The sequence below is a fragment of the Epinephelus fuscoguttatus genome, linkage group LG23 (genome assembly GCF_011397635.1).
Source record: "Epinephelus fuscoguttatus linkage group LG23, E.fuscoguttatus.final_Chr_v1".
NCBI lineage: Eukaryota > Metazoa > Chordata > Actinopteri > Perciformes > Serranidae > Epinephelus > Epinephelus fuscoguttatus.
Window position 1 is genome coordinate 1,048,840 of NC_064774.1, and position 22,570 is coordinate 1,071,409.

Below are 22,570 nucleotides of genomic sequence, written 5' to 3' on the forward strand. Positions count from 1 at the left end.
GCCAGAGAATTAGATGAGCATAAAATGGAATATCAGAGGGAAGAATGTGAAATGAAAATGAGAATGTCTGGTATTTAATCAGAATGAGAATCACAAACAGGTTTCTCATTTGGAATGGCGTGATTTTACTTCTAACTTTTGTTTTGCTCCAAAAATGAATCTGTATGAAATATAATCTTATGAGCATGTTGCTTAGATGTTTATTTCTGAACTGACAAAGTCTGACAAACAAAAAAGGTTCACTCACTCATTTCTCCCAAGTCGCAACTTGTGCATTTGTCCTGTTGTGTGGCTCCCTCTAGTGTTACACAAGCGACACTAACCTAGCTTTTCATTTTTTTTAACCCTGAAATGCCATTCAGAGTAGACACGAACAAATCCACAATCATCTGATTTCAGATTTCATAAATGAAAGTATTTTTAAAGGAAAAAAGGAGAGATACAGGAACATGTGTCACCACATGATTTGCTAAACAGTGGAGGCCAATTTCATTACTTTGACATACTAAGTCACTATTTAATATATATATTTCGAGATTGGTTCATTATTTAAGATGTTAAAACATTATTTTTGAGAAATTTTGGCATTATTTTTGAGTAACTACTTTGAGTTAATTTTTTCTCATTTTCTTAAAGATACCAACTCATAACTTTGAGAAAACTTATTATTTTTGAAATACTAATTTATTCTTTTTAGATTGATTCATTATTTAAGATGTTAAAACAGTAATTTAAAAAATGTTCTCATTATATTTGAGTTAGTTATTCATTATTTTGAGAATGTTTCTCATTTTTTTAAAGATACTAACTTATCAATTTGAGATAAAATAATATTTTTGAAATACTAATTTATTCTTTTTAGATTGATTCATTATTTAAGATGTTAAAACAGTAATTTAAAAAATGTTCTCGTTATATTTGAGTTAGTTATTCGTTATTTTACTCTTTTTTTAAGACACTAACTTATTATTTTGAGATAACTTATTATTTTTGAAATAATAATTCATGATTTTGAGGGGTTTCTTTTTTTTTGAGAAAGTCTGTCATTATTTTGAGATACTGAGTCATTTGTTTGAGAACTTTTTTTTTAAGATACTATGTTAAATCACAAGTCTCCACCCCACCTGCACTCCTGATTAGACCGCTCTCTCCAAGACTATATAACTCCACCCTTCAGGTCTGTGACTCTCTTTTTCCCTCCAAACATGCCGGGCAGAACAAAGAGAGCACATGTGCTTTTCACCTTTATAATAACTTATTTTGTTAATCCTGTCTGTATTATTTAAAGTTAACAGGTTGTTTTGTGTTTATTGTTTTAAGATTCTTGACTTTTTGTTAAGAAGAAAAAAGAGTGATGGCATAGTGGATGCATTAATGACGTGACTTATATGATAACCTAATTTCCTAATATTATTCTTATCATAATTATTGTTTAACAATATGCAGAGCTGTAACGTTTTGTCTTAATATTCCTTTTTATTGACAGAATCATCCAACAACAACCACCATGTGATACTGAGTCATTCTGAGAAAGTTTGTCATTATTTTGAGAAGCTAACTCAGTATTTGGAGAAAGCCTTTAATTAGCTAAACATACTAAGTCATTCTTTTGAAATACTACATCATTTTTTGAGATACTAAGCCTGATCCTGTCAAGGAAGTTTCTCCTTACAATGACTCAGAGGATCTGTTTTTCCATCACACTGGTGGAAAAGGCTTTATATTTTGTAAGCAGTCTTTAATGTGGCATGCTATCATTTGGGAATGGAGATGGGGATGTCATTAGCTTTGTAGGGATTTGGTCATAAACCAAAATACCAGACAAAGAGCTTCCCCTTGGGGAGTCATCTGATTTCCCTCATTGCTAGTGTCGGCCAACTGAAGCCTCACGAACCCTTGTCTTTACTTTCAGAGCACACTAGATGGCGCTCTTGATTTGCAGAAAAAGGTTCAAGGAATGGCAGTTCAGTGTGTGGTCTACCTTTACAAAACCATCAATGCTAACCATATGGTGGTGCCAGAGGACAGTCAGAGGCTCACCACAGATGGTACTATTCATCGTGAGGGGGATGTAAATGTCTGAACCACATTTCGTCACAATCCATCAAATAACTGCTTAAATATTTAATACTTAAGTCTGGAGACATGATGGACAGACTACATTGGCATTGGCTGTTGACATGATGAAGACCAATCAAGAATTCATCTAAATTCCTGGTTGGACATCCTCACAGAGCAAAGTAAACATTTGATTTAGGCCTCTGACATTCAGTGTCACGTCAGCTTTCTTCTCAGGTCCTAATTTTCTCGCTGGCGACTTCCAAGTTCTGCTGTGAGGCGACTAACTTCCTTTTCCAGGTGCTCATTTTCTCGCTGGCACCTTCCAAGTTCTGCTGTGAGGCGACTAACTTCCTTTTCCAGACGCTCATTTTCACACTGCAGACATTTTTCTTGCTCCCTAGTGGACCCATCAACGTCATCTGAGAAAGAAGAGTGGTTGGTGTCAGATTGTATGCTGTATTCATGGGGTATTACTCTTAAGTGTGATATTCTGTAGCAACCACTGTCACACACACAGGTGACGAAATTCAGTTAAAGATAAATGAATCTAAATGAATTACCAATGCCGATAGTCCTTCTCACACAGTGACGTGTTGATCCTGCAGTACGGATAGATGCATTAACAACAAAATAATTATGTTTGTGGTGACATTTGTCTCGTAAAAAAGCTGAATGACTTACCGTTCATGTACAACACAATCGCCAAAATCAGTGCGAGAATAAACATCAAACTAAATATGAAAAACCCGATCAGTGCATCCTTTGAATTTTTCAGTGCAAATAATTCTGTGTAGACATCTGGAAAAGAAAGAAAAGAAACAGATCAGAGGATGGATTAAAGTGGTTTGCTTTATAATCGATCTTGTTAATCAGTGGTGTGCACAGGGGGGGCCCAATTGTTGAAAAATGCGTGCTAAAGTGCCCTCTTGGGAGCCAAAACGCGTGCTAAAGTGCCCTCTTGGGAGCCAAAACGAGTGCTAAGGTGCCCTCTTGGGAGCCCAAATGCATGCTAAAGTGCCCTCTTGGGAGCCATAATGCGTGCTAAAGTGCCCTCTTGGGAGTCCAAATGCGTGCTAAAGGGCCCTCTTGGGAGCCCAAACGTGTGCTAAAGTGCCCTCTTGGGAGCCCAAATACACGCTAAAGTGCCCTCTTGGGAGCCCAAACGCATGCTAAAGTGCCCTCTTGGGAGCCATAATGCGTGCTAAAGTGCCCTCTTGGGAGCCCAAATGCATGCTAAAATGCCCTCTTGGGAGCCCAAACGCATGCTAAAGTGCCCTCTTGGGAGCCATAATGCGTGCTAAAGTGCCCTCTTGGGAGCCCAAACGCGTGCTAAAGTGCCCTCTTGGGAGCCCAAACGCATGCTAAAGTGCCCTCTTGGGAGCCATGATGCATGCTAAAGTGCCCTCTTGGGAGTCCAAACGCATGCTAAAGTGCCCTCTTGGGAGCCCAAACGCATGCTAAAGTGCCCTCTTGGGAGCCAAAACGCATGCTAAAGTGCCCTCTTGGGAGCCCAAACGCATGCTAAAGTGCCCTCCTGGGAGCCATGATGCATGCTAAAGTGCCCTCTTGGGAGTCCAAACGCGTGCTAAAGTGCCCTCTTGGGAGCCCAAACGTGTGCTAAAGTGCCCTCCTGGGAGCCATGATGCATGCTAAAGTGCCCTCTTGGGAGCCCAAACGCATGCTAAAGTGCCCTCTTGGGAGCCATAATGCGTGCTAAAGTGCCCTCCTGGGAACCAAAACGCGCGCTAAAGGGCCCTCTTGGGAGCCCAAACGTGTGCTAAAGTGCCCTCTTGGGAGCCCAAATGCACGCTAAAGTGCCCTCTTGGGAGCCCAAACGCATGCTAAAGTGCCCTCTTGGGAGCCATAATGCGTGCTAAAGTGCCCTCTTGGGAGTCCAAACGCGTGCTAAAGTGCCCTCTTGGGAGCCCAAACGTGTGCTAAAGTGCCCTCTTGGGAGCCCAAATACACGCTAAAGTGCCCTCTTGGGAGCCCAAACGCATGCTAAAGTGCCCTCTTGGGAGCCATGATGCATGCTAAAGTGCCCTCTTGGGAGCCCAAATGCGTGCTAAAGTGCCCTTTTGGGAGCCCAAACGTGTGCTAAAGTGCCCTCTTGGGAGCCAAATGCATGCTAAAGTGCCCTCTTGGGAGTCCAAACGCGTGCTAAAATGCCCTCTTGGGAGCCCAAACGTGTGCTAAAGTGCCTTCCTGGGAACCAAAACGTGTGCTAAAGTGCCCTCTTGGGAGCCCAAACGTGTGCTAAAGTGCCCTCTTGGGAGCCCAAACGTGTGCTAAAGTGCCCTCTTGGGAGCCCAAAATGCACGCTAAAGTGCCCTCTTGGGAGCCCAAAATGCACGCTAAAGTGCCCTCTTGGGAGCCAAAACACGCACTAAAGTGCCCCTTTTTTTTTCTTTTCGCCCCTGCTCTTCAAAAAGTCTGTGCACGCCACTGTTGTTAATCCTGTTAGTGCAATTCATATATTATGTATGTTTCTCCACAGTTGATTGTTGATGGGATTTTTGCTGTTGACACAGCTTTAAGTCCTGGTGAAGCAAAATCAGTGATTTATTTCTAAACAATGTATATATGTTTGAAAATAGTTAATTATTCCTAAGTTACGTTAGTTAATACTATGAATTTTCAGTAAAGAATAACAGTTGAAATGACGCTAAATAACCTGATTGCCATAGTCTACAGCCATAAGCAGCGCTATGTTAGCATGCTATAATGTTATGTTGAGTAATGTTTATACATGTTAATAGGAGCTTGTAAGTATGTTAACAGAAAGCAGCTTGTGTTGTGTTATTGATTAGCATGCTGTTAGTGCTAAGTTCAGCTGAGGCTGCTGGAGTTGTCTGATCATGAAATAAACTAAGGAGGACTTGCAGGGAACAGTGTAACTTGTCTGCCTGGATTGTCTGATGCTCTGTTGTCGAACTGTACAGGTGAAAGTGTTGTTGACCATCATCTTCACTGTGATTTTGCTGGAGACAGAGTAGTATTCATTGTACTCTGTGTTGTCGTCGTGATGAGGGATGATGTTTCCCTTCCCGTCGCTCCACTCCATCTCAGGCTTTGGGAACCAGTTCAGGGCATCACACTGAAGAACATCACTAGTGCCCTCCACAGCAGAGATTTTTGGCTCAGAAACAGCACCTATAACTGAGGAATACAAAACAATTTCGGGGTTTGAGCCAACATGGGCCGTTAAAACTTGCAGGCTGCAAAGGATCAAGTTTCTGACACCTGCATTAAAGATAACAAACAGGTTTTATGATGATCGGACAGACACTCATTCATTTACGTTCAAATCGTTGCCAGGCCGCGCTCTCCTTTAACAACATGGTGGCTTCCTATTGGTCAGTTGCAGAAACATTTTTGGGACAAGATTCAGTGGCTTAATTAAATATATCCATCTGATTTGGTGATGTTTGAACAAGCTGTCATCGATTTCTGGCTGAATTTTGCACAAGGTCAATGCACTTGTTTGGAAGTGGTGGTGCCCCCTATTGATGGATTTCAGTGATTCAATGAGTCATTTCAAAATAATTTTATTCAAGTGGCTCAACATCATTATGAAACATAACTTGGGAGTTTTGTAATGATTGGATAAACAATTTCTAAATTATAGTCTGATTTGTGTGAGGCCACGCCAGTTTATTTATTGATTTATGACTGATTTAAATGTAACTTACAGGGGTTTGTTTCAAGTATTAATGTGGGTGCACAGTATATAGCAAATTTTGTGACGATTGGCTCAGTGGTTGTGGATTTAGTTGTGTTTATGTAGTGAGCCACGCCCCTTCTGAAGTTCATTGGTCAACATTTTCAAAATGCAACGAAATATAAGCAGGCTTTTTATTATTTTTGATAAGCTATGTCCAACAATGATTCACAGAAGCTTTGGTGTAAAACAAACCCACAATTTAGGAGGAGATGACAAATATGTAATTTTCAAAAATTTCAAAAGGCTGAAAATCTAGCTGCGCAACTTTAATTATGCATAGGTTTTTTTGTAGAGCACATTGAGCTAGACTTTTGTGTCAAATTTCAATTCAATCGGACTTACAGTGTCAGGGGCATGGCCTTTACAAAACTGGGGTGATATTTCTTTGGCAGCATTTGCACACAACATCCAATCATTGGCAAAAAGTTTCATGTATGTATGACGCACTAGCTGATGGGAATTCATGAAAACATTCCTGAAATTTTTTTACAAATTGACACAAAAACAAAACATTTCAGCCCTTCAGGCCTCATTAAAACGTGTAGTATGTCATAATTGCACCAACACCAATGCAACTGGGCTGGACAGCCACAAACCACAGGCTGAAATCCATGTATAAAATAGTCTGTTTATTTAAGACATCTGTGCACAAAAAGAAGGTCGCTCAAAGTGCAAAAGGGGAAATGAAATGAAATCCAGCCAGCTACTACACTCAGTTGATTAAACACATTGGTCACACAGAAAATGTAGAGCCATTCTGCAGGCTTACCCACTTCGATGGAAGTTTCCAGATTTGAGGGCACCAGTTTGCATGTGTAGTTCCCTTCGTCAGAGAGTTTAAGATCACTCAGTTTTAATGACACATTGCCGTTCTTCACTTCATGTAGGAACAAACTTGTCCGTTGTCGGAAGGATGGGTTTTGCTCGTCATACAACTCCCGCCCCTGACGGAAAACATGGACAAACTTGGACTTCACGTCTAATCTTGTCCACTCCACTGTCTTCTCAGTAACACTCCTTGCAGGTTGCACACTACACGGCAGGATGACATGATGACCAACTAACCCTATGACCGGCTCCGATGATCCGAGTAACTGAGGCTCACCTAGAAAGAGCAAATAAACAAGTAGATACATTTCTACCTTAATAACAGCTACTTCTAAAAGTTAAAGAGGTTACTTGATTTCAAAGTATTTCATTGATGTTGTATTGGACGTCCACAGATGTATGGAAGCTGCAAAGAACTTGTGAAACAAACACTCGTCATGCTTACCTTTGATAGCAGAAAGCAAAGTTGTGAGCAAGAAGAGTGTGGCCCGAGCACGCAGTCCTCTCAAGGTCATCCTGCTTCTGTGTCGTGTGTGAGTGAGTGATGGATGAAACCGATCACTGATTCAAAGTCTCTCAGGCTCCACTTAACTATCTGCACATCTGCTTGTCTCGTCATTCATCAGCATGTGGCATCATGTGGCTGTTTTGTGTCTCATTATCTGTGAGTGATTTGCAGATTATTAGACCAGTGTGTCAGCATTACAAGCATAGGTAGTTAAAGTTGTGGTTTGCATGGTATGTGAACCATGTGCCTTCCCCTTTGTTGTACAGTTGACTATTTGGTCACACAAATAAGGAAGAGGCTGACATGGTTTCCTTTTCATACGTGCATGCTAAATAGTATTGAGAGTCAAATCTTCACACTGTGAAGACATTCGTTATTCATTTGTAGTTGAGTAGCCTAATTGATCTGACAAACAAAGAAAAAGCTTTTTCTCTGTGTTGACACAGAGAGGGCAATGAATGAAGCAGATAAGAAGTGAAGATTATGTTTATGTAACCATGCTGCGGTCTGGGCAGATGTGTATCAGCAGGCACACACAGTACAATTCCACACAGCAACCATTTACATACAACAGAAAATTTATGAATGATAACTCAACAGAGGCAAAACTATGATGTATGTACACAGCAATCAGTGAGAGGTAAGAGTGATGGGTGTGAGGAAAATGTAGAAGGAGGCAGGAGACTGATACTGTCATACAGGACAGCTAAGACGTTACGCTAAGACATTCATTAATCTGTATGTGTCAAGCTCCAAAAACACTGCGCTTCCCATAATGCAGCTCCATAATTTCTTGTGCCTGTTTTGTCAGCTGTGAGATCAAACTTGTTTTTTGGCCTCTGCCAAGGCTTGTGTGTGTGTGTGTGTGTGTGTGTGTGTGTGTGTGTGTGTTGTTGCTATGTCGGGTGTGTCTAGCACTGTTGCTGGTTCCTGTTGGTTAGAGCAGGTCGCCATCAAGGAATTGGAGGTTGGAGGCAGCTGGCTATTGTATAATCATCCCATCCTGGTAGTCTGCCGGCTCCCTCTGCCCTGGCACCACCTTGTTCCCACGTTGGACTTTTGATTTGCTGCATACATTAGTTAGGTCCAATCCCAATACCTCCCCTTGTCCACTACCCCTTAGCCCTTGGCCCTTGAAATGAAGCAACGGGTAGGGGTTGAAATCTTTCCCTAGGAATCGGGACACCACTCACTACGTCACCGCGTTCGTTATGTTCACGCATACGTAACTATTTTAAATAGGAAGCTGCGAGCCATCTCCAACCGGCATCTACAATGGAGTCTCCAGCTGAGTTTATCCTACCGGTCGTCGCGTTTGCTGTATTCATCATGCTTTGTTCGACAGGGGACTTCTGCTAACTAGCTACCTAGCTAACCAGCTAACATTACGAGGCAGCACAGTTATACTAGCTAGTGTGTAATTGTAATGTGAAAAATCCAGATGACAGACGCCAGATAGTGCGAGCTAGCTAGCTAGCTAACAAGCAACCTGACGACCGTAACGTTAGCAATGTGTGAACTTTTTCCCCCATCTCTTGCTCGCTGGTAGCCATGGCGACGTCTACCCCTCGCTGGCAAGTCAGCATCTGAAATCCCTCGCTCCAAAGGGCTAGTTTCATACCCACCACCCCTCATTATTCCCCCTACCGCTACACGCAAAAAAGAAATGGGACACCCTTACCCTTTTGTGGGAACGCACAAATCTAGGGGTAGGGGTAAGGGGGGGGTATTGGGATGGGCCCTTAAGTATTACTTTAGTTAGCCTGGCAGTACCTTTTCCTGTCAGTTTCATTTGGTAGACTTTGTATTTTGTTACCATTTGTTAAACTGATTCAACCTTTGTTAAATAGAAAACATTTCTTTTGGTTATTCCCTCATGTGTGCTTGTCTCAGAGCCAGACCACAACGCACCATGCCTACTGAAGAACCCATTTTGGAAGTTTTAGATTTTTATGTTTTGTTGTGCATGCTAAATGCCATCTGAAATGAAGTCCTCATAGTCTTTTGAATGTTCATCACTTACCCCTTGTGGATTTTAAGATTTGACCCCAAATGATCAGATTTAAGTTTTGATCTGGACAACATGTTTGTTGTATGAGCCACAACTATGAACACATTTACAGAGACTGTTGTGTGAAAAGTAAACTTCCACTGATTTCACATGATCTCTTCAACCTTCAGACTGTTGAATCTGCTTTGCAACCCATGAACTCAACTAAAACGTGCGGTTGTCACACTGACACCAATGCTACCATTCTGGAAGTTGAGGTTTGAGGGCTTCGACGCGACGTTTGAGCAGGGAGAACAGCCATTGTTACCCAATTAAAATACTGTATGAACACACTCCCTGAAAGCGCCACATCCTCTGCAAGAAACAAAGTGAAAAAATTCCTAGATGCTCACATCTTGTAGAAAATCTTTAAATATCCCTGATAAAATGTGGCTGAAGTGAGGACCCCTACAAGTCCCCTCCTGAGTGAACCACACAGCCAAAGTACAAAATGGAATCAACTACTAGGATGAACTTTTGCGTATCGTAAAATATATGTATATGTAAGGAAAATGTAGATGTTAACTTAAACTTCCTGTGGCGGGAAACAAGGTTATAGTGAACACAATCGTAACCAAACACAACAAAGTTGCCTTCTTGGAGGGAGAGGAAGGGAGCCATCTTGACCTCGCCTGGCCTAAACAGGTTTCCAGTAGGTGAAGCCTATGTTTCAGTGACATGGGAGGGGCCAGGCAGTCAGAGAGAACTTACAGGAGAGAAACTGAGACAGGAAACTGATGCTGTAATGACTGAGCAGGGCTGTCACACTGCCAAGACATTTCTGCAGATGTTAAATGATACCATTTAAAAGCAGTTAAAAACATTGTGTTAATCTTTAGTGTTTATTGTTTGGGCCTAGCCATTTCTGTGGGCCGGCCTGTGCCGGTGTTGAGTTTCACACCGAGTAAACAGAAAAGAAGAACGACAAAGGACACGTTTCTGACTTGATGTCCTGTTGGGAGACAGGAATGGGAGAGTCCCAGAGCAAAAGGAAAACTAAAAGGGGTTCTGCCAGGACACTAAAATACAAAGATAAAAATAAAGTGCCAAAAGGCGCACGAGACAAATATGCATATAATCAGACTACTGGTCCTGATCCAAATCAAACTCCAAAACAATTTGTGGTACAAGTGTTCATTCTTTACTGAGCCTTTCAGAGACTGACCCTCAGGCCTGGACAGACTCATCACACCCTCAGGGGCCATTTATATGACAATGATCTCAGTAAAAACGGAAAAGTCTGTCCTTTGCGTTTAAAAAACTTCTATGTTTATATGACAATGTTATTGAAACGATCCCCGTTCACACGGAGCCACAAAATCTACTGGAAATGCTGTAGTATGCACGCCAGGCCACTGGGTGGCAGTGTAAAGTTGCAAAGCAACACCACGGCATGATGCCATGCGCCTGCGCTGAAGCGCCTTCCTCTACAACGCGGTGATTACAAACCAAAACAAAGAAGACACAATGGCGAAAGCACGCACAGATAACTTTGTCTGGATGGACGACGAGGTGGAGTTGCTACAGTAACAGATCTACACTTCACTTCAAATCAACAGGCTGAGCAGCACAAACAGAGCTCGGCATTGTTGTTGTGACGATCGGCGTGCCTCGTTTTCAGAGGAACTGTACATTGCAAGTTTACATGACAACAGAGATGCTGCCATTTCCAAAAAGTTGCACTCTGGAACCCGTTTTCAAAACGTTGCGTTTTCAGGCACCCAAAATGCTGCTGTCGTGTAAACGTTCGGCCAAAACGCAACTTAAGTTTACCGTTTTCAGTTGAAATCGTTGTCGTATAAACAGCCCCTCAGTTAGGGCACATTCACACCAGGATAATCCAGGGGACTCGGTTCGATTGGGCGAGGAAGTGGACCAAACCTCCTGGAGAACATCACGCAGTTACAACAGCTGCTCGTTCGGGGGAGGTATTGCCCCAAACGAGCACTGACCAGGAAGAAAAAAAGCATTAGGTAGAAGAAAACTTGGCTCATCGATTGGCCAGGACGGAAAACGGAAATCCATTCCCTTCAGCCGGCTTGGTCACCACAAAAACACCAAATACCAAAATGCAATGTGCTCTACGTCCCTTCCTCTCTTTCGTTCACTTCCTCCCAGCGGCAGTGTGTGTCCGTAAGATGCTGAAAGATGGGTTGATTCAGATGACAGTAGAGGATATTTATACCTCTCCATCAGGAACAGCCATGGTGGGAGTCAGGTTGCCTATACATGTGTTCGTCTCATTCTAGCGAATACAATTTCTCATGAACACCTTGGGGGAATTTCTTCAGATTTGGCACAAATGTCCACTTGGACTTAACAATGAACTGATAGATTTTGTTGGTCAAAGGTCAAGGTCCCTGTGATTTTCCACCTGTCTCATTCTCCTGAATGGGCCTTGAGAAGTTTTCTCAAATTTGGCAAAAAACTCGGACTCAAGAATAAACTGATTGGAATCAACACATTCTCACTCTGACCTCGTCACATGTTGACGTGCTTGGTCATGGACTTCCCACGTCCACATACGACGTGATAGTTTGAGACACAAGCTCCAGAAAATTCTTCAGTTTTCACAGGAAATTTAACATTTAGATACAGTCTCTTTCAAAATAAAAGCGCTACGTTGGTACAACACTGCAAATTGGCCTTTTTTTTCTTTCAACAAAAGCACTTGGTGGGTTTAGGAAAAAACAACAGGGTTTGGCTTCAGTATCTCATGGGACGCTTACACTGCTCCCTCGGGTGAAAGTCAGTGTTTGTTGGACCCATCCACCACAGCTCCCACCCGCCTGCTCCATTAGGACATTTGTTGCCTTAACTTTCATCCTTGTCCTGCTGCACTTCCTCCTGACGCCACCAGACAGTGTTAAACTATAACAGCAAACAGCCACGTATCATGCCGACATTAAAGGACACCTTTTGTCATTGGTTTCTGACGCCGCAAGTCACTGCCCAAGCGCCGGATTTCAATGACTTCTGAGTGAGACCAGGCTCTTACAATTTGGTGGTCAAAGGTCACTACGACCTCACAGAACATGTTTTGTGATGTAATGACATTTTATATCCAAAAGGTCAAAGGTCAGCTTCACTGTGACATCATCATGTTCTGCATCAAACACTTCTCTGGTCATTATTAAACGTCATATCTCAGGAACAGAAGGGGAGACATTTGGTCAGAGACTGAGTTGGTGACACTGATCTTGAAACTGTGCTGATTGTATAGATCTTCTGTGTGTGAAGCTTCCATGTTCTCACTGACATGGATGTAAACTGTAACTGCAACTTGACAGGTTTGCAGAGGCATACAACCACAATGTGGTAATTCTAGTTTAAGTTCTTGCAAGTATGCATGGACCAATTAGGAGGGGTTAATTTAGATGACAGCAGAGGATTTATTTATTTATTTTTTTTCACAAATCTGTCAGCGGCAAAGAGGCTGCCGATGTGTTTATGGTTAAGACCAGCCACATGATGCTTGCTCAAGCCTCTCGCTCTGACCAGCAGGTTGATCGGACGGGAGGAACTTGTGGGCTGCAATGAGGTTACACAGGCAGGCTGTGCTTTTGAGTGTCTGTCTGTTCTGTTCCAGCCAGTGTCACACTTTATGCTGGGAACTATTGCACATTCTCATTTCAATATTTTGCACGTTCCATCCCTCTCAATTCCAGCACTGCTGTACATTTGTACATTTCTACTGTCTGCTATGTTTTTGACTCTTGCAATACTTGTTTTGCTTTGTTTGTTTGTTTGTTTGTTTGTTTCTACACCAGACGCAAGGGAAAGTTCCTTTTATGTTAAAGCCTACTTGGTGATAAACCTGATTCTGAACTTCTTTCTACTGCCCCCAAGTGGCGAAATAAGTCAGTGATTGTAAGTTTAAAGAAAAAGCGTGTCCTTTTCAGCCCTCCAAACAGACTCAGAGCAGTGACTCAGGGTCTCCAAGAGAACTCAGACCCTTCTGAAGCGAACCATACTCGGGTTTGCTTCAAACCCACAGTACAGTTCACTTAACCTGTGCGTTGTAAACACAAAGCACTCCAGGTTCGCTTTGCTCTATGCCGTCGTAGTTAGCCATCTAGATGCACACATGCTGTTGCACTGGGACACCTGATAAAACTGACAAAACCACATCGGCCTGTAACACTTGCAAGGACACAGGATGAGAAGTAGTTTGGTCCACAGACGATACTGCATGTCTCTAGATGTGGAATGTAGGATACATCAAACGGCATCAAATGGAATGAGACTATTGTTATTGTCATCAGTTTCACATGTGCTTTTCCTCCTGTGACAAGTCAAAGTGTCAAAGCTCCGTCTCGTGGAGTAATCAAAGTAACTGAAAGCATCACTGAAGAGTTTTGTAATTGCTGTTAAAACACTCACTATGAATAATACTTGAGGATCAGTCAGTTGGGTTTTAAATTCAAGACACAATATAATTATGGATCAAAACTGATGGCTCAGTGAGGTCACGGCTTGACTGTTTTCCCGTAAAGATTGCTGCAAACATTTTTGTTGTTTTTGCAAAGTGTAGGTGGCAGTGGCACAGACGCTGGGTTAGGTTGGGTGTCGCACATGTCAAGGTGGTTTGTTTTTTTCACAGCTCCACAGAGGAAGTGGTGAGCAGACCCCGTAGACGTCCGCCATTTGTCAGTCAGCAGTGAGAAAGGATGAAGATCGGTGTGTTTTATCTCGGCTTTTGTGAGTAACCATGTCTTTTTGTTTGTGCTTTGACTGACAGTATCAGAAAGTCTTGGACTCAACAGACTGATGTTTGTGGATTAATATTCCTGCTGCATTCATGTGTATGTGTCATTTTCCTGCTGTAGATGTTTAAGGTTGAGCTCATTTCAATTCCTTATATCTTGTTGGGTAGTTTAATCTATAGCGATCATATTCTGTCAGATCATCATATGTTTGTTGTGTGGCTGTCCTGTGAGAACCACGGCTCTCCAAAAAGTCAGAAAAACAGCCTGTTTTCAGGTTTGTGACGATGATTCTTTCAGCTGATCCAAGAGGGTTTTAAGAGAGTTTATTCAGCTTAAGAAGGAGGAGAATTTTCATTGCATCCATCACTTTATCACAAACATTCCAGACCAGTCTCCAGAGGAAAATGTGTACGTTTCTGCAAAACCACAACTGTGTCACATTTGTACATTTCACATGTATCATTTGAACATTTTTAAGTTACGTAATATATATGCTGACTCTTTTTTACCAACACATTGCAGAGTTTCCCAGCTGCGTTTCAGCCACCGACTCTTGGTGTTTTTTTTTTACCAAAACTGGGAGTCTTTAGCGTGACATTTCAGTGTTTCCCAGCGGTGTTTGAGCCATTGAAACAGGGTGTTTTTCATCAGCCCATCCCTGCTTTTCCAGCGGCGTTTGTGCCTCCAAAAGTGGGTGTTTTAAGCTAAAGAATGATCTTTTCCTAACCATAACCAAATGCTTTTTGTCCTTCAACCTTACCCACATGTTAGTTTCATCATATTCAATACAAAACAATGTACAAATGTAATATATCCATGTATTTTTTCTGGGGTTAAACATTCAAAATCAACACGTGTTTTTTCCTGGACAGCAAAGGGATGAACAACTGTAATCTGATAAACAATATTTACCTCTGATATGGAGTGGAGTAAAAGTATAAAGTGGCATAACATGGAAATACTCAAGTAAAGTCAAAGTACCTTGAATTTATACTTAAGTGCAGTACTATGTAAATGTACTTAGTTACATAACACCACTGTCAATATTAAGTGTTATTTGAATCTTCTCTTTTCTCTCTGCTGTGTGTTTTTTAGGTGTGCTTCATACATTCGCCTCATCGGCTACCAATAAAGAAGGTAATGAACTCTTTCTGAGCACTTATTATTCACTTAGTATAAACTTGATTCATATATTTTCTGTGAGATTTCTATTTCCTGAAGATTCTGACAAAAACTGCCAACCCATGTATTTCTGCTGCTGTTAAGGTCCCCCTCCACTTAAGAATGTCTTCTTGCAATGCTTATGTTCCCTAAAATGTCCGACTTTGACTTACTGACTTATACCTGTGCAAAGTTTGTCACGAGAGAGGTGTTTTCACATTCTTCCTGCAGTTTGAGCCAGATTAGGTACGCCACTAATATGAACACCAAGCACTGTCTAATACGGGAAACACTTATCTACGGGGGATTAAACTTCAACACAACACCGCCAAAGAAACAGGAAACCTCTAGCGCAGAGCGGACTTGTCAGTATAGGCAGCAGTGTTAGCATTAGCATTGTGAAAATTTTGTTAGCAATCATGGCAGAGTGTTTTTGGATGACTTTCCGCCATCTTCCAAAAACCCCATCGCAGCAGATGCTACTGTACGTTTCACAACCCCAGACACCACGGTGGCAGCCACTGCCAGTTAGCCCTCAAGCTAACAGGCTAACAAACAAGATGCTAAAAACACTTATCATTTTAATGTCTGCTAGTTGTTGATTTTGGTTCAAAACAGACTCCTTGTATGAGTCTGGGTCTGAGTGAGGCTCAAACATGTCTGGCTGAATCTCTCCCATGTTTTCTCTAATGCTTATGCTAGCAATCTAGCAATCTCTTGTTAGTCAACCAAACAGCGCTGGAGAAACCGCCATTCAATTCAATACATTTTATTGATAAAGCCCAATATCACAAATCACAATTTGCCTCAGAAGATTTTACGGCATATGACATCCCTCTGCCCTTGGACCCTCACAGCAGAAAAGGAACAACTCCACAAACAAATCCCTTTTAATGGGTAAAAAAAATGGTAGAAAGGAGGGATCCCTCTTCCAGGACGAACAGACGTGCAATAAGTGTTTTACAAAACAGATCAACAAAATGAATGTACAGTGATCCAAAAAATCAGAAAACAAAAAAACAAATTAAAAAAATTAATAACACAAACATATCTGGAGACATTATGTTTTCTGGTCCATCTGTCCGTCCCTTTCTCGTGAGCGAGATAACTAAAGAACACCTTGAGGCAATTTCTTTAAATTTGGCACAAACGTCTTCTTGGACTCAATAATGAACTAATCAGAATTTGGTGGCCAAAGGTCGAGGTCACTGTAACCTTGCTTCTGTCTCATTCTCCTGAAGGTGACATCTTCAGAGTGCCTCGAGGGAATTGCTTTAAATTTGGCACAAACATCCATGTTGAGAGTGGACTAATTAGATTTTGGTGTTCAAAGACCATGGACCATGTCCATCACATTCTTGTGAACGAGGTATCCCAAGAACCTGTTGAGGGAATTTCTCCAAATTTGGCGCAAACGTCAACTTGGACTCAAGAATATACTGACCAGAATTTTAGAAAATATATTTTTGGGGCATAACTTAAGAATTCATGTGCTAATTATGGCAAAACTTCACACAAAGGTCTAACAGGATAAAATGACGAAATGATGACATTTTATATGCAAAAGGTCAAAGGTCACCTTCACTGTGACATCATCATGTTCTGCATAAAACACTTCTCTGGTCATTATTAAACGTCATATCTCAGGAACAGAAGGGGAGACATTTGGTCAGAGACTGAGTTGGTGACACTGATCTTGAAACTGTGCTGATTGTTTAGATCTTCTGTGTGTGAAGCTTCCATGTTCTCACTGACATGGATGTAAACTGTAACTGCAGTAATTCTAGTTTCATTTTTTTTCCCCTTCAGTCTTCATACAAATGACTCCCAGCAGGTCCCAGTTCTTTCAGTATGAGCGTGTCTCTCTGAGCTGTGACGTCTCAGCTGGAGGCAGTCGGCTGAGGAGGAACACAACCACCAGAGGAACTGAGTCCTGCCCGTACGGCTGGGGAACTCTGAACGGCTCCACCTGCACCATCACCACACTGTACGTGTCAGACACTGGACTCTACTGGTGTGAGTCTGAATCAGGGGACCAAAGCCAGACTGTACACATCACAGTAACAGGTATGGACTGATGGTAAAATCTGGTTGAAAAAACTTGCCCGAGTATGCACAGACATCCCTGAACATCTGAACCTGTTTGACTCGGTTCAAAAGGAAATAATTTACCTTTTTCACAGTGTAATATTTGTGTTGTGTGTGTGAGTGGTCATGACAAAAATGGCAGTTGTAAAAAATATACTGACGTGCATAATAATAGCTTAAAAAAACTGCCTGAGTGTGTGAAGGACTTCAGTCTTGTTTGTTCACACTGGCTTGTTTCTGTCACTCAGCTGGTCCGGTAATCCTTGACAGTCCTGCTCTTCCTGTGATGGAGAGAGACACTGTGACTCTGAGCTGTACAAACAGGAAGACTTCCTCCGCCAACCTCACAGCTGATTTCTATAAAGATGGCGTCTTCATCGGGAGCAGCTCCACAGGAAACATGACCATCCACAGTGTTTCTCCATCTGATGAAGGACTCTACAGATGTAACGTCTCTGGAGCTGGAGGATCAGCAGACAGCTGGCTGACTGTCAGAGGTGAGGATGTAATTCTGATCTGCTTACAAACAGATTTGTTCCTACTGAGGCTCAAAGATTTATTTTTAATGTCTGTCACATTCTTGTGAGCACAATATCTCAAGAACGCCTTCAGGGAATTTCTTCAAATTTGGCACAAACGTCCACTTGGACTCAACGATGAACCGATTAGTTTTTGGCAGTCAAAGGTAAAGGTGTCTGTGACCTTGTCTGTCTCATTCTCGTGAGCACAATCTCTCAAGAAGGCCTTTGAGAGAATTCAAATTTGGCACAAATGTTCACTTGGACTCAATACTGAACTGGATTTCCATGGTCAAAGGTCAAGGTCAGAATGGGTGCATCTGCTGCATTCTCTTGAACGAGACATCTCAAGAACACCTTAAGGGAATTTCCCCAAATTTGGCACAGATGTCTGCTTGGACTCAGTGATGAAATGATTAAATTTTAGTGGTCAAAGGTCAAGGTCTTTGTGACCTTGTTTGTCTCATTCTTGTGAACATGATATCACTGAGAGGGAATTTCTTCAAATTTGGCACAAACCTTCACTTGTACCCGAGTATGAACTGGATTTCAAGGTCAGTGTGATCTTGCATCTGTCTCATTCTTATAATATCTCAAGAACTCCCTGACAGAATTTCTTAAATTTGACACAAATGTCCACACTGACGAACATCAGTTTGACCTCACAAATTCGTTTTTGGCTCCATAACTCAAGAATTCATTCACAAATTATGACAAAACTTCACATAAATGTCTAACAGGATAGAATGATGAAGTGATGACATATTATATCCAAAAGGTCAAAGGTCAACTTCACTGTGACATCATCATGTTCTGCAAAAAAAAACAAAAAAAAAAAACACATTTCTGAGTAATTGATCCACAGATGATAATTTGGGAGGGGGGGGGGGGGGTGAAAAAGTCCTTTAAACTCAGAGAGAACACGTGCATATTTGTCATTGTGTTGCATTTAACTTGTGCAATAAATTAAAACTGCAGTGTCAGACCCTGCAGCTCCTGATGCTCCCGATGCTCCTGATGCTCCAGTGATGTCTGTTTCCAGACTAGTATGTCATGTCATCGTAGGGACTCCGTACCTGCTGTCCACCATCATACTGGGACTCATATACAGAGACAGAAGAGGTGAGAACCAAAAACGACTGACTGCTGCATTTGTGCATCTCTTCTTTCTTCTTCATGTTTCTTCTCCACGTTGCAGCTGGTCAGCTTGTTGCAGAGGACAGACGACATGATGTCATCATGGAGGTGGAATAAAGGACCAGACCGCACACATATTGAATATTATAATGTCTATGTAAGCCTGTATTACATTTTATTTGTGTACTTTTTTTTGTTCCTGACTCACAGAAGAATATATATTTACCAAACCAAAGCAAACCAAAGCATTAGAGACTCTAACTTCAAGCCAATAATGTGGTTTAAAAGGGAGAATGTCTCTGTGCACTCACAGGGGATCAAACAGAACTATAACAGCACCTGCAGAGGAAGAGAAGCTGCTTCTTGCTCGTGTGGTTTTGGTGGTTTGAGACTTTGCAGACTGCTGGTTTTTTTTTTTTACATGTGAACAGTTTTTTGTTCACATTGTCACACATGTATACACAGCAGCACAGCAGAGACACAAATGATCCATTACTATGTTTCCAGCGGCTTTACAGGCGCCAAATGTGGGTGTTGTTCAGTGACCTACTGCTCTTTTGCAGTGGGAGTAGTGCCATGTAAAGTTGTTTAATCCAAAACACGATCTTTTTCACACCATAACCAAGTGTTTTTTGTGTTGCTGTGCATCATAATGTACACATGTAATGTATCCTGTGGTTTGCAGAAACATACAATACCAGCATTTATTCTGTCAGTTGGGTTGAATCTGAAAAAATTTCCAAAAATTCCTGGACACAAGACACTTGGATAATGCTGCACAGGAATTTTCAGAGGTTTGCATTTGTTTTATTATTATTATTTTTTTTTTGCCATCTTTCATTTGGATATATTTTTTTAGCGCTCTGCTTTCCTCAAACTTAAGAGTCCACCCCAAATCAAGTACACGTTTCCTCTTACCTGTAGTGCAATTTGTCGGTCTAGATAGTTTTGGTGCTGGAGATATCGGCCCTCGAGACGACTGCCTTCGCTCCAGTATAATGGAACCAGATGGCACTCTGCTTGTGGAGCTCAAAGTGCCAAAAAAATATATTTGAAAAACTCAACAATATCTTTTTCCAGAAATCAGGATCGGGTTACTCAGGATAATCCACAGACCTTGTTGTGAGCAGTTTCATATAGGAACTATTTTCTTTCGACCTAACTACACCCACCAAGCAATCTTGCATCCACAAGCTCACCACTAGCCAATCTTACAGCTCAGCAAAGGAGGACGTCATATATGTTTCCATCTCGTGCTGTCATGGACCTCTTGTCCATGAGTAGATGCACGCTTCCTTCTGAACAGTGATATGGTTGGTAGGTGTAGTTCAATTGAAAGAAAATAGTTCCTACATGAAACTGCTCACAGCGAGGTCTGTGGATTATTTTCAAAGCATTTCATTTAAGTGTCTGATAACCTGCAGTCACCCTGGTTACTTTCATTCTACCTTCATTTATTGCTGTCATAGCTTCAGTTGGCCAGCAGGCGGCGACAGAAACACAGTCAGTTGGCACCCCGCGGCTCCCTGCTCACCATCTGCTGGAGACCTGGTGGACTTCTACAGAGAGGGAGTCCTACATTTCTGATAAAAGCACAACAATGTCAGATTAACATGATTATTCTTATCTCGTTTTATTTTGTTAAATACTTGTACATCTTTTTTCTTCTTGACTGACGAGGCCTACTTGTTTTAAACTACTGAATAAGGTCGTGGAAATGGGGTAAAATGTTGTGGGAAAGGTTTTGAATTTTTTTTAATAAAAATGTTTGAGAACCCTGAAATTCATACTTATTACCTCTGAATCAGATTTAGATACAAAGTGGTTTTGTGGTCCCAGTAATAAATAAATAAATGACATCTCTAGCAGTGAGAGTCATTTGGAAATCCCAGTGTGTTGCCTTTCTGATGAAATCCTTTTCAGTGTTTTTAATCTCTCGTTCTTAAAGAGATTGTGGACGTTTACAACCATGAAATGTTCATCATTCATGTCCCCCTCAGGATGAATTAAACACTGCAGGGTGCAGGTTTTATTTCAACACTGGAGGAGACACATGTAAAACAGGTTGTTGGTGGTCCTCCCTGTGGACAGTTTGAGCATCAAACACTCAATCTGCTGCATTATGGTGATTTTTTGTGCACCAGTTTGTGTCATTTCTGCATTTATTTAAAGAGGAAGTGTCTTTAATTTTGTCAAAATAAAAGCGGGACAAATGCTCATGCTGTGAATATTGAGGGGGACGTGTCTCCTACATCCCCCTGAAATCTACGCCTCTGTAAACAACGTGAACATGTTAGCACGCTGACGTTAGCTCAAAGCAGGCCTAGCGCTGTGTCTAAATACAGTCTCACAGAGCAGCTGGCATGGCTGTGGACACATGTTGCATTATGGGACAAAAGTATAACAGTTTTAGTCCAATTAAAAGATATAACTTGTATTATTTTGTCATTTCTCTGTGTTTCTGATGGAATTCTCCTATTTATATGAAATCCCTTATTTCCCAGCTGCAATTGAATGCACCCCCGCGGAGCTGTCCGCGGTGCTGAAACCCCTGAACGCCTCTCCACTCTCCTCTCCCTCATCACATATTCACATGATGATCCGTCTCGTGCCGTCACGTGAACACGCTGCTATTCTCTGAGAGCGGCACGAGAGCGCGGCGGAATGCCCCGTGCGACGCGGGGACGCTCGCGGGTGGCGGACGGCGACGCGGTAGCGTCACACGGAACGTGACGCGCCCTCCCTGCCGAAGATCGTTTGTGTCTGACAGATGGAGACACAGGCGCTGCTCGGCCAGTATTATGGTCTGTTCAAACACATCTTAATGCAGAGATTAACATACTGTTACCATAGTAACACAACTGAAAAGAGAGGGAGAAAGGGAAATGACCACACAGTTCGCTTGTAATGGTGAAACAGAAAGAATATTTTAAATGTTTTTTGAACAAAAAACATTTAAGAGCTGTCACTCTGCCTGTATCTCCGGGAACTACAATAATCTTCTAAAGACTTTATGACTTGACATTATTAGATAACATTTATCTTCAGTTTGTTTTTATATTTTTTATTTATATATATATATATATTGTACGGTCTTTCTTTACGTCTATTCTAGTCATGTTATACCATTCCAACATTAATGTCACAGCCTGAATATGAGGAAAACAAGGAGCAGTAGATCCACTAAAATTCACATTTAATATTGTTAAATTGTCATGACCAGGAGCATTATGGTGGGGTGAAAGTGGGACTGGTTACCAACATAACCCCTTTATTTCTGATTAATTAAAATATGATCACATAAATTGGTTGAAAAACTGAACTTTGTGCACAGGGAAAAAAAGCATATAGTGGAAGCTCTCTGAGGCCCCTCTCACCCCTTCAACATGCAAAATGGTTTCGTCTGCCTCTGCACTAGGATTCACCTCTAAAGGCAGCTATACCAAGTGAATGACTGCTGGAGCACCAATGACAGGGAATTTAGGCTTCCAAAAAAGTAAAGCAAAAAGAAACTGAAATTGAAAAAATGGTAGTCTAACCGGGAGAAGTTTGGGCTGGTTGCAATCTGCAGTCTTGACCACTAGATGCCACCAAATCCCACTAAATCTGACACACTGGACCTTGTGAGCACGATATCTCAAGAACACCGTAAGGGGATTTCGTCAGATTTGGCACAAACGTCCACTTGGACTCGAAGATGAACAGATTAGATTTTGGTGGTCAAAGGTCACTGTGACCTTGCATCTGTCTCATTCTCGTGAACATATTTCAAGAACACTGTAGGGG

General features: G+C 41.8%; 2 protein-coding genes across 3 annotated transcripts; one reads left to right on the plus strand and one right to left on the minus strand.

The window, feature by feature from the left end:
* Window positions 1-1,456: 1,456 nt before the first annotated feature.
* On the minus strand, window positions 1,457-7,162 carry LOC125884411 (V-set domain-containing T-cell activation inhibitor 1-like). Its single transcript, XM_049569346.1, has 6 exons — window positions 7,059-7,162; window positions 6,555-6,890; window positions 4,945-5,220; window positions 2,743-2,859; window positions 2,622-2,660; window positions 1,457-2,480 (listed from the first exon to the last, which is right to left on the minus strand). Exons 1-6 carry the CDS (start codon window positions 7,126-7,128, stop codon window positions 2,299-2,301), a joined length of 1,020 nt encoding a protein of 339 aa, XP_049425303.1. The 5' UTR covers window positions 7,129-7,162; the 3' UTR covers window positions 1,457-2,298.
* Window positions 7,163-13,810: 6,648 nt separating this feature from the next.
* On the plus strand, window positions 13,811-19,231 carry LOC125883822 (basement membrane-specific heparan sulfate proteoglycan core protein-like). 2 transcript variants are annotated; one of them, XM_049568404.1, is made up of 6 exons: window positions 13,811-13,872; window positions 14,976-15,017; window positions 16,851-17,108; window positions 17,378-17,626; window positions 18,626-18,769; window positions 18,846-19,231. In XM_049568404.1, the coding sequence occupies exons 1-6, from the start codon at window positions 13,842-13,844 to the stop codon at window positions 18,899-18,901; spliced, it is 780 nt and encodes a 259-aa protein (XP_049424361.1). In that variant the 5' UTR covers window positions 13,811-13,841; the 3' UTR covers window positions 18,902-19,231. The 2 variants fall into 2 exon arrangements, with proteins under 2 accessions (XP_049424361.1, XP_049424362.1); XM_049568405.1 differs by having other exon boundaries at window positions 18,632-18,769.
* Window positions 19,232-22,570: the final 3,339 nt, after the last annotated feature.